The 16543-nt window shown below is 36.2% G+C and overlaps 2 protein-coding genes across 2 annotated transcripts in view; both read right to left on the bottom strand.

The window, feature by feature from the left end:
• Positions 1-6614: 6614 nt before the first annotated feature.
• LOC144537032 (retinol dehydrogenase 12) lies at positions 6615-10750 on the bottom strand. Its single transcript, XM_078280444.1, has 7 exons — positions 10737-10750; positions 10196-10311; positions 9624-9779; positions 9219-9323; positions 8672-8881; positions 7930-8122; positions 6615-7203 (listed from the first exon to the last, which is right to left on the bottom strand). Exons 1-7 carry the CDS (start codon positions 10748-10750, stop codon positions 7101-7103), a joined length of 897 nt encoding a protein of 298 aa, XP_078136570.1. The 3' UTR covers positions 6615-7100.
• A 2338-nt stretch (positions 10751-13088) lies between these two features.
• tnfrsf11a (tumor necrosis factor receptor superfamily, member 11a, NFKB activator) overlaps positions 13089-16543 on the bottom strand; it is a 13977-nt gene continuing 10522 nt past the window's right edge. Inside the window, exon 10 of the mRNA XM_078280443.1 lies at positions 13089-14747. Within this exon, the coding sequence (XP_078136569.1) occupies positions 14464-14747 (284 nt within the window). The 3' untranslated portion in view covers positions 13089-14463. The remainder of the gene's footprint in view (positions 14748-16543) is intronic.

Genomic DNA, 16543 nt, shown 5'->3' with positions numbered 1-16543 from the left:
ACTGTGACTATTTTCGACATACTATACTATGACTTGTTCTTTAGCTCAGTCTCTTAGAAGACTGGTTGTCTAAGGTTGAGAGATTGATTCCCTTCAGACCTTAATTCTTTTTTGAGTCACATGTTCAGAGGAAAGTGAAACTATACTATGACTTTTATATGACTTTTTTTCGACATACTATACTATGACTTTTTATGACTTTCTTCGACATAATATACTAAGACTTTTACAACATACTATACTATGCCTTTTTTATGACTTTTTGTGACATATAATAGTATGATGTGTTCTTTAGCTCTGTCAGTTAGAAGACTGATTGGGGTGTTTTAGGTTGGGAGTTTGATTCCCATCAGGTGCCAAAGTCATACTACGACTTTTTTGACACACTATGCTATGACTTTTTAATAAATATTTTCATCATACTATACTATGACTTTTTCATGACTTTTGTCGATATACTATTCTATGACATTTCCATGCCTTTTTAAACATACTAGAGTATATGATTGTTTTTGACATAGTCTACTATGACTTTTTTTTCGACATACTATACTATGACTTTTTTATTTTTTTGTTGACATGCAATACTAACACTTTTTTGATATACTATACTATGACTTTTTTCAACATACTATACTATGATTTGTTCTTTAATTCAGCCTTTTAGAAGACTGGTTGGGGTGTCTTAGTTTGGGGGTTTGATTCCCATCAAATGCTAATTATTTTTTAAGTCACATGTCCAGAGGAAAGTGACACTATAATATGACTTTTTTCACAGACTTTGCTATGCCTATTTTATGACTTTTTTTCGACATGCTGTACCATGCCTTTTTAATGACATTTTTCGACAGATAATACTGTGTATTGTTTTTAAGCTTAGTTTGTTAGAAGACTGGTTGGGGTATCTTAGGTTGGGAGTTTCATTCCCATCAAGAGCAATTTGTTTTGTCACGTCCAGAGAAAAGTCACACTATACTATGACACTTTTCGACACACTCTATACTATGACTTTTTACAGCTCAGTCTGTTAGAAGACTTGTTGGGGTGTCTTAGTATACTATACTATGCCTTTTTTATTTTTTAGAACTTTTTATGACTATTTTGGACATACTATACTATGATTTTTATAACTTTTTTCCAACAAACAATACTATGACTTGTGCTTTAGCTCAGTCTGTTAGAAGACTTGTCTGTGTCTCTTAAGTTAGGAGTTTGAATCCAGTCAACTGTGAAAACAACTTTAAGTCAAATGTCCAGAGGAAACTACTATGACTTTTTTGACATACTATACTATGACTTTTGTATGACTATTTTCAGCATACTATACTATGACTTTTTAATGATTTTTTTGACATACTATACTATGACTTTATCAAGACTTTTTTCGACATACTATACTATGACTGTTTTCCACATACACTACTAAGACTTTCTTCGACATACTATAACATGACTTTTTTGACATACTATACTATGACTTTTGTATGACTATTTTCAGCATACTATACTATGACTTTTTTATGACTTTTTTCGACATACTATACTATGACTTTATCAAGACTTTTTTCGACATACTATACTATGACTGTTTTCCACATACACTACTATGACTTTTTTCGACATACTATACTATCACTTTTTTCAACATATTATACTATGACTTATTCAAGACTTTTTTCAACATACTATACGATGAATTTTTTGGACATACTATACGATGACTGGTTTATGATTTTTTTCGACATACTATACAATGAATTTTTTATGGACTTTTTCGACATGCAATAGCATGACTTGTTTGTTAGCTCAGTAGCTAGAAAACTTTTTGGGGAGTTGTAGGTTGGGAGTTTGATTCGATCAAGTGCTCAGTACTTTTTCACACTATACTTTGACCTTTTTCGACTTACTATACTTTGAATTTTTTCGACATATTATACTATGACTTTTGTATGACTATTTTCGACATACTATAGTATGACTTTTTCAAGACTTTTTTGGACATATACTATGATTTTTTTCGACATACTATACTATGACATTTCAACATACTATACTATGTCTTTTTTCGACATTCTATATTATGACTTTTGTATAACTATTTCCGACATACTATTCTATGACTTTTCAACATACTATACTGTGTCTTTTTTCGACATTCTATATTATGACTTTTGTATAACTATTTCCGACATACTATTCTATGACTGTTTTCAACATACTATACTATGACTGTTTTCCACATACACTACTATGACTTTTTTTGACATACTATACTATGACTTTTTCAATACTTTTTTCGACATACTATACTATGACTGTTTTCGACATACTATACTATGACTTCTTAATGATTTTTTTGACATACTATACTATGACTTTTTCAATACTTTTTTTGACATACTATTCTATGACTGTTTTCGACATACTATACTATGACTTTTTTCGACATATTATACTATGACTTTTGTATGACTATTTTCGACATACTATAGTATGACTTTTTCAAGACTTTTTCCAGACTTTTTTCAAGACTATACTATGACTGTTTTCAACATACTATACTATGACTTTTTCAATACTTTTTCGACATACTATTCTATGACTGTTTTCAACATACTATACTGTGACTTTTTTCGACAAACTTCACTATGACTTTTTTATGACTATTTTCGACATACTATACTATGACTTGTTTAAGATTTTTTTCAACATACTATACTATGACGTTTTTCGACATACTATACTATGACTTTTTTCGACGTATTATACTATGACTTTTGTATGACTATTTTCGACATACTATAGTATGACTTTTTTCAACATACTACACTATGACTTTTTCAATACTTTTTTCGACATACTATTCTATGACTGTTTTTGACATACTATACTATGACTATTTCTGACATTCTATAGTATGACTTTTTCAAGACTTTTTTCGACATACTATACCTTGACTTTTTTCGACATACTACACTATGACTTTTTCAAGACTTTTTTCTACATACTATACTATGACTTTTTTTTGACATACAACACTGACTTTTTTCTTTCTTTTTTTGTTCAAACTATCTTTTTTATTGATTATAAACAACCAAAACAAATCTTACAGAGAGAACACAATTTACAGTCACAGAAACATAAAACACAGAAACATATAAACAATCATAACAATACAATCACCACATTTAACAAAAACACACAGGGAGGGAGACATTTGCAGGTATAAACAAACAAACAACAATTAGTTCCAGTGCAGCTTATTGTTGACCATTCACTGTGACTTTCAACATACTATACTGTGACTTTTTGATTTTTTTCGACATACCTTACTTTGACTGTTTTCAACATACTATACTGTGACTTTTTATGATCTTTTTCGACATACTATACTATGACTTTTTTATGACTTTTTTTTGACATATTATACTATGACTTTTGTATGACTATTGTCAACATACTATAGTATGACTTTTTCAAGACTTTTTTCGACATTCTATACTATGACTTTTTTCGCCATACTATACTATGACTTTTTTCGCCATACTATACTATGACTTTTTTCGACATATTATACTATGACTTTTGTATGACTATTGTCAACATACTATAGTATGACTTTTTCAAGACTTTTTTCGACATACTATACTATGACCGTTTTCGACATACTCTACTATGACTTTTTTCGACATACTATACTATGACTTTTTCAAGACTGTTTTCTACATACTATACTATGACTTTTTCAAGACTGTTTTCTACATACTATACTATGACTTTTTTCTACATACTATACTAGGACTTTTTCAAGACATTTTTCGACATATTATACTAGGACTTTTTTGGACATAGTATCCTAGGACTTTTTAATTACTTTTTTTTTTACATACTATACTAGGACTTTTTTTGACATATTATACCAGGACTTTTGTATGACTATTTCCAACATATTATAGTATGACTTTTTCAAGACGTTTTTTTGATATACTACACCATGACTTTTTTCGACATACTATATTATGACTTTTTCAAAACTTTTTTCTACATACTATACTATGACTTTTCTCGAAATACTATACTATGAGTCTTTTTGACACACTATACTATGACTTTTTCTTGACTTTTTTTCGACATACTATACTTAGACTTTTTCGACATACAACACTGTGACTATCTTTTTTATTGATTATAACCAACCAAAACAAATCTCATCAAGAGAACACAATTTACAGTCACAGAAACATAAAACACAGAAACATATAAACAATCATAACAATACAATCACCACATTTAACAAAGACACTAAAGGAAGGGAGACATTTGCAGGTATAAACAAATAAATAAGTATAAATAAGCATTTTATAATTAGTTCCAGGGCAGCTTATTGTTGACCATTCACTGTGACCTTCGACATACTATACTGTGACTTTTTTATGATCGTTTTCGACATACTATACTATGACTTTTTTATGACTTTTTTCGACATACCTTTGACTTTTTTCAACATACTATACTGTGACTTTTTATGATATTTTTCGACATACTATACTATGACTTTTTTATGATTTTTTTCAACATACTATTCTAGTCTGGTGGAACAGGCTCGGATGCTCCGATACCTTCTCCCAGACGGCAGGAGGCTGAAGAGGCTGTGTGAGGGGTAGCTGAGGTCACCCACAATGCTGGTTGCTTTGCTATTTTCGACATACTGTACTATGACTTTTTTATGACTATGTTCGACATACTGTACTATACTATGACTTTTTCATGATGTTTTTTCGACAAACTATACTATGATTTTTTTATGGGTTTTTTTCTGACATATTATGCTATGACTTTTTTTCAACATTCTATACTATGACTGTTTTTATGACTTTTTTCAATTCAAGTCAAGTCAACTTTATTGTCAATTCTGCAATATGTAACAGACATACAGAGCAATTGAAAATATGGTGCAATAAGTATATATACAATATATAAAATAAAAAAAAGAAAAGTAATATGTACAAATAATATATAGAAAGATAAGTAACATGAAATTAAAAGATGAGTAATATGTACAATACAGTAATACATTATAAATAGTGCAAATGTGAATGCTAAATCAAACAGTACAGGAATACTAAAGATAAAGATATTGAAATGTGCAATAAAAAAAACAAAAGTTCCTGAGTATCTTCTTTTTTATAGAGTGGCCGTTGCTGATCCTGATGGGGAGGAGAGGGGTCAGAGTCCAGAGTTCTTGGGGGCAGAGGGGAGGGAGAGAGGGGAGGGTGTTGAGCTTCCTGACAGCTTGGAGAATGACGCTGTTTGTCAGTCTGGTGGAATAGGCTCGGATGCTCCGGTACCTTCTCCCAGATGGCAGGAGGCTGAAGAGGCTGTGTGAGGGGTAGCTGAGGTCACCCACAATGCTGGTTGCTTTCCCGGTGAGGCGGGTTTGGTAAATGTCCAGGAGTGAGGGGAGTGGGACACCACCCAGCAACCTTCGACACACTATGATATACTATGACTTTTTATGAGTTTTTCAACATAGTATACTATGACTTTTTTTGACACACTATTCTATGACTTTTTCGACATACTATATTATGACTTTTTTATGATTTTTTTGACACACTATACTATGACTTTTTATAACTTTTTTCAACATATACTATGACTTTTTTGGACAAACTATTTTATGACTTTTTGTGGCATGCTACATGGCATACTATTCCATGACTTTTTATGATTTTCTTTTTTATCACACAGTATTTATTTGAAACCACACTGCTGTCACTTGCCAGGACACTCTTGTAAAAGAGATTTGTAATCTCAAGGAGTTTTTTATCCTGGTTAAATAAAGGTTTGAATGAATGAATACTATGACCTTTTATGACTTTTTGTGACGTACTATTCTACGACAATTGTATGACTGTACTAAACTATGACTTTGTTATTCTGATTTTTCATAACATTTTTATTACGTATGATACTATGACTTTTTATTACGTTTTTGTTACATGCCTATGATCTTAAAGACTTTTTGTGGCAATTGTATGACATTTTTTTGGCATACTATACTATGACATGTTTATGATGTACTATATTTTGAAATCCTTATGGAATACTATAGCTTGACTTTTTAATAGCATACTACACTATGGCATTTTTATATTTTTTATGCTCATTCTTTACCATGACTATGAAAGACATCAGCAGTCTTCTTGCTGGGCTTGCAGCAGATCTTTGGACAGCGAAAACTGCCAGCAGTAGACGAGCACACAGGAGCAGGAGGTGGAAGCATGGCCGCAACAATAAGTCATTGCCCGTAGTTTCATAGTCTTCTGTCAGGCATTTCACTAACGTGAACCAGCTGAGCCACTCCCTCAACACATTCTGATTTCATTATTTTCCTTTTTATGAAATTTTAAATATTGTTTTCTTCAGCATATTTGATTCTTCCATAATTTTAAGTTGTGCTCTCTTACCTGCTGAACGGTACAAATACTTTATGTCAATAACTACAATAAAACCTAATAAATTAGATTAAATCAATTAAATTAAACTAAAATTAATCAAACTCCATGATGGCAATTATGACAACACAGGAGGTTTTGCAAACATTTCATCGCTCAATAGCACATTTATGTGCACATACAATGGTGGACATTTGTTACATCCTACTGCAAGTACATACATGACATCACCATCCTGAAGCTCACATAACATGACATACTGATAACTTAGAGCCAAACAAAACACCCAAGAACAATTGGCAGTTTGAAGTATCAGTGATATTTTTTGATTATCAGCAGCTATCAACATTTATTTCTCCAACCTATTAGCATCTCAGCCCGCATAACCAATCTAACACTATTACACTCCTATTACAACTAGAAGGGCGCTCGGAGCGGAAATCGTAACCTAGTAGTTTAAGTAGTTTAGGCTTGTATTAGTATCTTCCTGTTTAGCTTGGCTACTTACACATTTCTTGTCCAACACCTACATGTTGAGCATTGAGTAAATCTAGCATCAGCATCATATTTGTAGTACCAAGTCTATCACTGTATGTGTTCATGTATAGTGCTTCACATCATATAGGATAGGTAAATATAGGTTTATATCCAGCAGATGCCGAGCAGTTGGCAGCTCACAGCCCACAGCTTTAAGGCGGTGCCATCATCCTGACCAGCCCTGGAGCTCTCTGCACTGGCACAGTCCCTGCAGGGAATGGAAAGAAAAGGCATGTAATGACCTCTTTTGTACATGCAACATTTTAGTTTTGTTAAAGTTTTAATATAGAAATAATACCGAATTAGGGTGAAATCAATGATGAATGATGGTTTCCACATGGATTCAATTAAACTCATGTCTCATGAGAAGTGTACATTTTGTACATTCAGTGTATGGCCTTTTAGTAGCTGTGATCGCTTTTAGACATAGCTGTCATGTAGCTGATTGACATACTTTTGCATATGCCACCTTATAAAGGCTTTCTGGTGGTGTAGTTCTCTGAAGTGTCCTGCTGACCGACAAATCCTAAGATTCTTCGGTTGAAAAATTATCTTTTAAATTGACGAACATCATATGTGTAATCCATGGCTCAATTCAAACGGGATCAAAAAATAATTTGCCTCTCCCCGTTCACTCCCGTTCATGTTTTTTCGAAAGATAGGCCCCATGGACCGGAAGTAGAAGAGCGTGACTTCGGCTCTCTATACTATTAATGTTGTGACTTGTGACTAAATATGTTAATGACAACTACAATTTCAAACATTATGCACCTGTAAAGAAACAATGGCATCTGGTTTTTTAAATGTGTGTGTTTTAATGCTGCCTGTCAGCTTTTTACTTCTTAAGGCTTGTTAAGTGGCTTGATTTGGTTATTTTGAATTGATTGATCTTGAGTATTGCCGCATGTACAGTGCAATAGCAGTTCAGACTGACTTATAGTATCCTCCAGTGAGCAGCTGGTTCTCAGGAGTGACGGTGCAGTAGATGGTGGTGTAGGCTCCCTCTGCCGGGGTCTTGAGCAAAGAACTGAACATCTTGAGTATGCCCACAAGAGGACGCCTGAGGTGCCTTGTTATTTCAGTGTTTACAGTGCCGGGGTCCACAGAGTAGGCCATCACACCTAGAGCTGTAGGCAAAGGGATGCATTAAGGTTCAAATGGGTTGATGTGGATGCCAACTTCCCAAAATCTTCACTACTTTCCTATACCTCGGTAGCGCTTTGGTCAAACTGAAATGGAGAAAACCCTTGACAACAACCTAATATTAGCCAAATACAAATTACATGGTGCATGGATGTAATGATCAGCTCAATATCAGAATCTGGGTATATTAACTCTAGCTTTATGAATAAAGTCATCAAATCATTTGTTATATCATGATAAGACATTTCCAAGAGTCATTTTTCATTCATATCATCTCTGTAGAAATGATTAGATTAATAATGAGAGACACAAAGTGTGATCAGTGGAGCAATGATGTGTTTTTTACAAACAAGTCTCTCCTTGCTCTGTATCTTGCCCAGAGCGGTTGTGGTTGAGGCATGAGACTTTCACAATGGCAATGGCGGATCCATTTTTTACGCACAGGGAAAGAGACAGAGAGGCACAGAAAGAGACATAAGACAAACATACATGGCGCATAATGTTGCTTTCTCTTCCACAAACACACACCCTACCCTCAGTCCTTTTGGCCAGCTCTCTGGTAAACAGAACGTTGGCCAGCTTGCTCTGTGCGTAGGCCTTGACAGGGTAGTAGTTGTTCTCACCGCTCAGGTCGTCAAACTGGATCTTGCCCATGTTGTGAGCTACAGAGGACAAGTTAATGACCCGGGATGGGGCTGAGTGCTTCAGCAAGTCCAGTAACAGAAAGGTCAGGAAGAAATGACCTGGAGAGGGAGACAGTGGGTGGAAGAAAAGAGAAAGACAAGCAGTTTGGAGCAAGAGAAAATAAGATGGAAGGAAATAGAAAAATGGGATGAAAAAAGAAATTCACAAAGGCTTTAGAGATTGACTCACTGTTCATCCAATCAGTGATAAGAACAAAGACTAGAGAGCTAGTTGATCATTTGCTATACTGATACTGGCAGGGGCCCATACCAATTAAAGTAGATTTATTTTAATAAATGAGAGGCCCTCAGAATTCAACAAACATCCCCACCATTAACGTAACACAAAGTTTAATTAGTAATAAAAGTGTATTTCCTCTATATTTTAATCTCATACCTAAGTGATTGACTCCAAACTGCATCTCATATCCATCCACAGTGGTTTCATAAGGGCACATAGCCACCCCTGCATTGTTGATCAGGTAGTGAAGAGTCTTCTCAGCTGGAAAACACAACATATGTTACCTGCAATACCTTTTGTAAAATGTATGCTGTAGGGCGCCCGGATAGCTCAGTTGGTAGAGTGGCCGCTCATATATAGAGGTTTACACCTCGATTAAGCGGGCCCGGGTCCGACTCCGACCTGCGGCCCTTTGCTGCATGTCATTCCCCCTTCTCTCTCCCCTTTCATTTCTTCAGCTGTCCTGTCAATAAAGGCCTAAAAATGGCCAAAAAATAATCTTCAAAAAAAAAATGACATGTATGCTGTATTCTGTAGTGTATGTGTGTGCATACTACTCACTGTTGTAGATATTCTCAGCAAACTGGCAGATCGATTTGGTGTCAGCTAGATCCAGTTGCCTGGCGACTACCTTGGCTCCCTCCACCTCCCTCATGATGTCACAAACAGCTTGCTCTCCTTTTACCATGTCTCTGCATGCCAAAATCACCTGTGCACCTAAGGAGATTAATACCTCTTAATGGTGACTGTGTGCTTACATGTACATTCATGTTGAAATTTGAACCAAGTGAGGTGGTTTTGTTTACTTTTAAACATGTATCTTTGTCTCAGTGTTCATATATCAATATATAGTGTGGCAGGCATTAGTAGTTCCAGTTCTCTGTTCTGGTCATATGATTTTCTTAAAACCAGTATTGGTTTATATGCTTGTAAGCATTATTTAATTTCTTATTTGTTTAATTTAATACTTGAGCCACCTCATTATATTTGTTATTCTTGTATGAGCTTGCTAAGCTTTAAAAACATTTTTTTACACAGACACTCTGAGTCACACAGCAATAAAGAATAATACAGAGCCTATAAGTCATCATTGGTACTCATTTGTCTTTAAATGTGCAGTTCTGTTTGCTTGCCTCTGCCGGCCAAGTCTTTCGCTGTCTCTTTGCCGATTCCAACATTAGCCCCCGTTATTATAGCTGTCTTCCCTTCTAGACGCACATCTGAAGACCACTTGGGGATAAACAGAGACCTGAGGAATGAGGCAAGAAGGGATAAATGATGAGAGAAATATTAATATGCTTGACACAAAGCATTAGAAGGAAATCCTATTTTTACTGTCAACAGAATAAAAAACAAAAAAGAAAAGTGAAGGGAAATAAATTATTGTTTATGTGACCTGTTTATTTAAACTTACAGTAACTAAATAAACAAATAAACAAGGTGGGCGAGGTTTACCACCTATAAGGCAAAACAGTAAATGCCAAAAAACAACAGTCATTGTATAAAACGAAGTTAAAAGTCACAGGCGTTGAGCTGACCTGGCAACTTCACTTGCCATTTCAGTGTCTGTCTGAACTGACCTGAAGCCCAATTACCCAAATCAGGAAAATAAAAGTGACTTGTGAATATATTTTTTGGCTTACATGATGATATCCTACATGAGATGTTTCTTACCTGACTGCTTGCATTTCTGTAGTTGGTGACACAAAATTGTACCTCCTAAAAGTGGCTCCTTATTTCACCGATGTTATCTCAAGACTCAGGTCCAGAGATGTGAAAGAAAGGATGATGGAGAAATGAGAAATAAAAAGTGCATACAGCATACTTATTTGCCCTTTATGTAGTTGAGAGTGCATTGGGATGTCATGATTTCATACAAACCCCACTCTGTTAAAAGTCTGTCAATGTAACTAATCAATTTGCCAGAGTGTCTAATTGGGCTAATGGTGAGCAATCACATGAAGTACTGTTACATTTCAAAAAGTAACAGAGAACTGTTTGTGTATTTAGTTACAGATATATATTGCTTGACACAGAAGATTGTTGTGATGTCACATGTATTTTTTCTTTTTCTCCCCTCTGTATTCTGCCGAAAAACAAGTAAAAATATAAAGAAAAAGTATTATTGGTGTGAGTCAGTAAAAGATATCAGGAAATATTCAGATCTTTTACTTGAGTAGAAGAAGTTATAACACAAAGAATAGTACTGTATTACACGTAAAAAATGATTAACAATCTTTCAATTTTTTTTTCATTTTAAGGTTATGATCCAGGTGTTCCTAAGTAAAATTACTTTATATAGATTTTGGTAGTTTGATTTGACCTTTTTAAGCTCCTCACATATCCTGCATGCAAATTGTTTTATCTGTGAAGTAACTAGAAATGGCATCTGCTGAATGAAAAATTACCTTTTGGGAAATAACACCAATCTTATCGAAGTGTCTATGCTGAAGAGTCACTGCAGGTGAAATTGAAAACCTGGATCCACAGGTGAGCCGACTGTAATTTCAGCATTTCACCACTGTGGATTTTCTGGTGCTTTCCACAGGAAGATCTAAGTTATCACCTGGCTGTATGTGAGGCTGTTATCCTAATTGCTGATTGGGGTGACCATGGCAGTTTATTTGATGCTTGTAAAGGCTTGAGTGTGAACACTGAACCGGAGCATTACTTGAGAGTGCCCCCCCCCCCCCTTTTCTTCAGGGGGCTCTATTTCTTTTATTTCATTAGCATTTAAAAAGTGTATGTGTTGTGGTAAATGGGCATTATGTTTGTATTAGTATGAAACCACAGACTACAGTATGTCTAGTAAATGGACTGCATTCATATAGCACCTTTCTACTTTACTGGACAAAGTATTTTACAATTTGCCTCTCATTCACCTATTCACACACACATTCATACATTGATGGTGGTGAAGCTGCCATGCAAGGCATTGGCCTGCCCATCGGAAGCAACTCGAACTTGGGTTTGTCACATGTAGACAGGAGGAGGCAGGATCAAACTGTCAACTTTTGATTAAAGGACAACCCGCTCTGCCTCCTGAGCAACATCCACCCCAAAGCCAATGTAGGACCTGCTTATAACATTTGTATTAAATTGTATTTAATTTACATATTAACTTAAGAGGTCTTCTCTTTTTGTCATCCTAACAAACAGTTACCACTAGGGGGCGGACTGTAGCAACATGAAGAAGTTTAGGACATCCCACATATTATCAAAAAAAAGCCGAAATAATTCAAATCTACAGTCAGGTTCTGTGTTGGCCGGGTAGCCAGGTCTCATGTAAACCATGTGAAAGCTAGTCATAACTTCCTGTTTTTACAAACTACCATTAAATAAACAGACAAGATGCACGCACGCACGCACACGCACACACACGCACACACACACGCACGCACGCACGCACACACACACACACACACACACACACACACACACACACACACACACACACACACACACACACACACACACACACACACACACACACACTCCTGACCTAAACCAGGCCTAAATGAGTTCTGCCAGCTTCTCTCATGTGGTCTCTCTGTGACGCTAGCCGGTCTGACTGCTAGCTACGTTTCCCCTCACAGCTGCTCACCATCCACAGGCCTGATGAAAGGCTGCCTGTCAACACAGGGACAAAGACAGAGAGGCCTTGCCACATGTGTAATTAGCATTGCTTCTTTCACGAAGATTATAGATTATCTTGAGGAGATAAATGACTCGTTCATTGTAATTTGTCGAACCCAGAATAGGAAAGTTGACAGAGAGAAACCACAGAATGTAGGATAGCAGCCATCCCTAAAGGGATTAGATGCAAAACATATTTAATTTCAATCAAAATATTCTTTCGGTCATTCATTGCAATAGGTTTGATTGATATGTACATGATTATTGTAAGGCTGCATACATATGTTGAGGTTGTAACTGAACAGTCCCTTACAACTCCTACAGTGTGTTTTGCCTGCTGTTCATGGCTCCACATCCACACCTCAAATCAAATGAGAGGACACACAAGGAGAATGTTCAATCTTGTTTTACAAATTTTACAAACAATGATCACATATTCATCTTCTGAAAATAACAAACAATCTACTTTGTAAAATGAATTAAAATATAAACAGGCTGACATTTTACTTTTCTTCATTAAGGCTTGCACATTAAAACATTATGAAACAAAACAAACCAGTAATAAAATAGCTTATCAAATGCATAGCATTTTTTCTTAAGACACACACTGCACTTGTGGTGCAATTAGAAGAGATACAAAAAGTCTACATATGGGATAAAGCATACATCATTATACCAAAACAGGATGTGTCTCTTTACTGTAAATTAGCTTTTGTTAAACCCTGCAAACCATGAAAAAGGAACATTCACTCAGTGAAATGCCAGATCTTAATGTAGCTTGTAGATTGAATTTTCTACCGTAAAAATATTTACTTCCATGGCATGATTTTGTAAGACCAAACACAATTATTTCCACATGGTGGATATTGTGTTATGCAAGGAAAGTCTTGAATTCCCCCAAATGTCAAATTTAGAACTGTTAAAAAGCAGGAAGGTACAGACTTTAACCTGGGCTAGTCAATGATGGAAGGTGGGAAATGAAAAATGTACTAACTCCTTTATATCAAGACCCAGCTGTAATTTCCAACAATAAAAACATGACGTTCTTCCAGTCTGAACTCTCATTCCACATCCAATTCCCAACAAAATCCCCATCATTGTCTGAAATGAAGGGAATTTCCATTTGAAAAAACATGCAGCCTTCCAATGGAAAATGAAAAAGGGCACTTTAGAGATGCCTGAGGCAAGATTCATTGACTAATGTGTTAAAATGGAGAAGTTATAGAAGATTACATTCCAAACAAATGATGAAGGCATAGATAGATAGATAGCTTCACATGCCAAAAGGTTGCTCTCAGATCTTGCTCTGTTAATTAAAAGCCTCCCTTTCCTTGTGTTTGTACAGAAAGCTGGTATGGTAGACAAATTGTGTTTTTTTTTAATTTATTTATTTAGGTATTTTTGTAATATAATTGGGAGCTAAGATATATAAGGTGAAGTAACCAACAGAAATGATCAGAGGTCATTTTTGCATTGTCAAACTGATGGTTTTGGAGATGATCACTGTACTGTACTGTACTGTAGGGGTCCATGGGGACTTGGCTTGCCCTGGAGCAAGGCACCACACCCCCAGCTGCTCTGGGCGCCTGTCCATGGGGCAGCCACCTCGCTCTGACATCTCTCTATTAATGCGTGTCTATGTGTTGTTTGTGAGTGTGTGTATTTTGGGCCCGGTGTGTGTAATGTGTGAAAACAACAGAGTAAAAAAAATATATTTCCCCTTGGGGATCAAAAAAGTATGTAATAAACAGCCATTGGTCACTTTTCACTTTCCCAGCGGCCGCTCCTCCATCACTCCCTGGACAAGCAGTGTATCATCTTGTAAGGTGCTTTGGCAAATGGAGTCCCTTTGTGACCTCAGGCTGCTTTGGAAAAATGGGGCCGTCTCATTGGCCTCTTCCTGGACAGGTCTCCCGAACGCGTCGTCCTGCCCCGCCCCGTCACTGCCAAGAGACGTCTGGCTGACATAGACGACGATGACATCCCCGCTAAAGTTCATCACCTGCCCGCTGGAGATGAAGGTGGTGTTGTGGTTCCCAGACACCTGACCTGTACGAAAACATGTGGGAGGGAGAAAAAGTAGAGACTGTGAAAAGTAGAAAACACATAAAGACGGCGGCACAAGAGTGGTAAAAGGGTGAGAAGTGGGACACTTTTTTTGGAAAATATTTGCCCGGTACATACATTTGTTGTTTTGCCTTTTAAAAAAAGTAAAATGCCACAAGTGGGCTAGAGTAACAAAAGCCTTGGTTTCATGACAAATTAATCAACATTTCCAACTCTAACTGGTATAAAAAATGGCGAGTGGAATGACACCATATTGGGAAATGAAATATATATATATATATATATATATATATATATATATATATATATATATATATATATATATATATAGAACAATTGTGTATGACAGACATTTTTTCCCTCAAAACACGGCCCGATAGAGCTTCCCCTATTCATGATGTCAGTGAAAAGGGACTATATCTTGGCTAACCTCGGATGACAAATGGACAGTGGGTGGGATGACCATGCAGGATGACCACAGAGAGGCCACAGCTACATAGACCGCCATATCATATCCTTTCTGCCTTATTTCTTTCAGATTGTCCAGCACTTTTAGCGTGAGAAACTCAAGACCTCTGAAAACAAGTCATTTGTCAAGGGTTTAGGGTTTTACAGACATGGCTGAATAAATGCAAAAAAAAGTGCCATTCAACTCTCTCTAACCTTTATGTTCTTCCAGTACTGTAACATGTTTCTCCAGAAGAGAACGTTCCATGGTTTATTTCAACGTTATACCTGCCGCAAAATCATTTGTACAAACTTGCACTGATCTACTGATGTCCATGTACTGTTCATATATAGATTTTAGCCCACCAGGTGAATTATGAAATAAACTGTGTTTTTCTTTCGTAAGCCATCTTTCACCACATTAAGCCTCTGGTTCCTATTTTATCCAGCATCCTGTCTGACTTTCCAGCCGGCAGAACAAGCCGTGACTCACAGCTCATGCCTCATATGTTCACACATGTGCACGGACACACACATAATCACAGTAAATCTAAGCAAACAGGCTCTAGCAGACACTTTAACACACACACACACACACACACACACACACACACACACTAAAAAGCACACAAAGCTCTATAAAGTTGCAAATACAGACAAACACAATCACACACTCACAGACGTGTGTCTCTTGTGTTCCCCATCTGAGAGCCTTTCCCGGAATACCAGTCTGAGAGGTCTAGCTCGAAAATATGTCATTTCACCACAACTTTGAAAACAAAGCTTGATGGAATCTGCTTGGGTTCTTCTGTTTATCCTTTCTTAATACCAAGCTGATTTTTCTGGATGCCCAACAATTGTAGCATTACCGTATCCTGACAGGGTTTTTAAACCAAAGACTACAGTTGAACCCTTGAAGAACCCCTTTCATATTCACACTCAAACAAAACCGCAATTGTACACAGTACAAAAACTCTTGCTCATTTTAGACAACTTACAGTTTAATTCCTTGACCAGTAAAATATATCTGGGTCATTACTACTTTTGAGGTGCCCTTTAACAAACACATTTAACCCTCAAAACTGCTGCAGTGGAGTATACTGTACTTTCTCCTACAGTATGCGCAAACTGTGGGAGACAAACAAAAAGAAATGATAAGTGAGGAAGAAAATTCTGTTGGACAGGTGAAACCTCCAACCCCTTGCTTGACCTTTAAATAACACATGCGGGAAGTCAATTTAATTGACTGTTATTACTGCATGATGGGAAATGGTGTTCATTTCAGGCCAGCCAGAGTGTAATTAAAAAACCAGTGAGAGTCGAAAAAACTC

The sequence above is a fragment of the Sander vitreus genome, chromosome 22 (assembly GCF_031162955.1).
Source record: "Sander vitreus isolate 19-12246 chromosome 22, sanVit1, whole genome shotgun sequence".
NCBI classification, from domain to species: Eukaryota; Metazoa; Chordata; class Actinopteri; order Perciformes; family Percidae; genus Sander; species Sander vitreus.
Note: the sequence above shows the minus strand (reverse complement) of the source record. Positions and strands in the feature narration are given on the sequence as shown.

Excerpts from the sequence above, each read along its gene's own strand:
- LOC144537032 (XM_078280444.1), bottom strand. Across the intron at positions 8,882-9,218 it reads GTTTGGAGTCAATCACTTAG|GTCATTTCTTCCTGACCTTT; the intron begins GTATGAGATTAA and ends CTCCCTCTCCAG. Across the intron at positions 8,123-8,671 it reads GCTGGCCAAAAGGACTGAGG|CTCTAGGTGTGATGGCCTAC; the intron begins GTAGGGTGTGTG and ends CTTTGCCTACAG.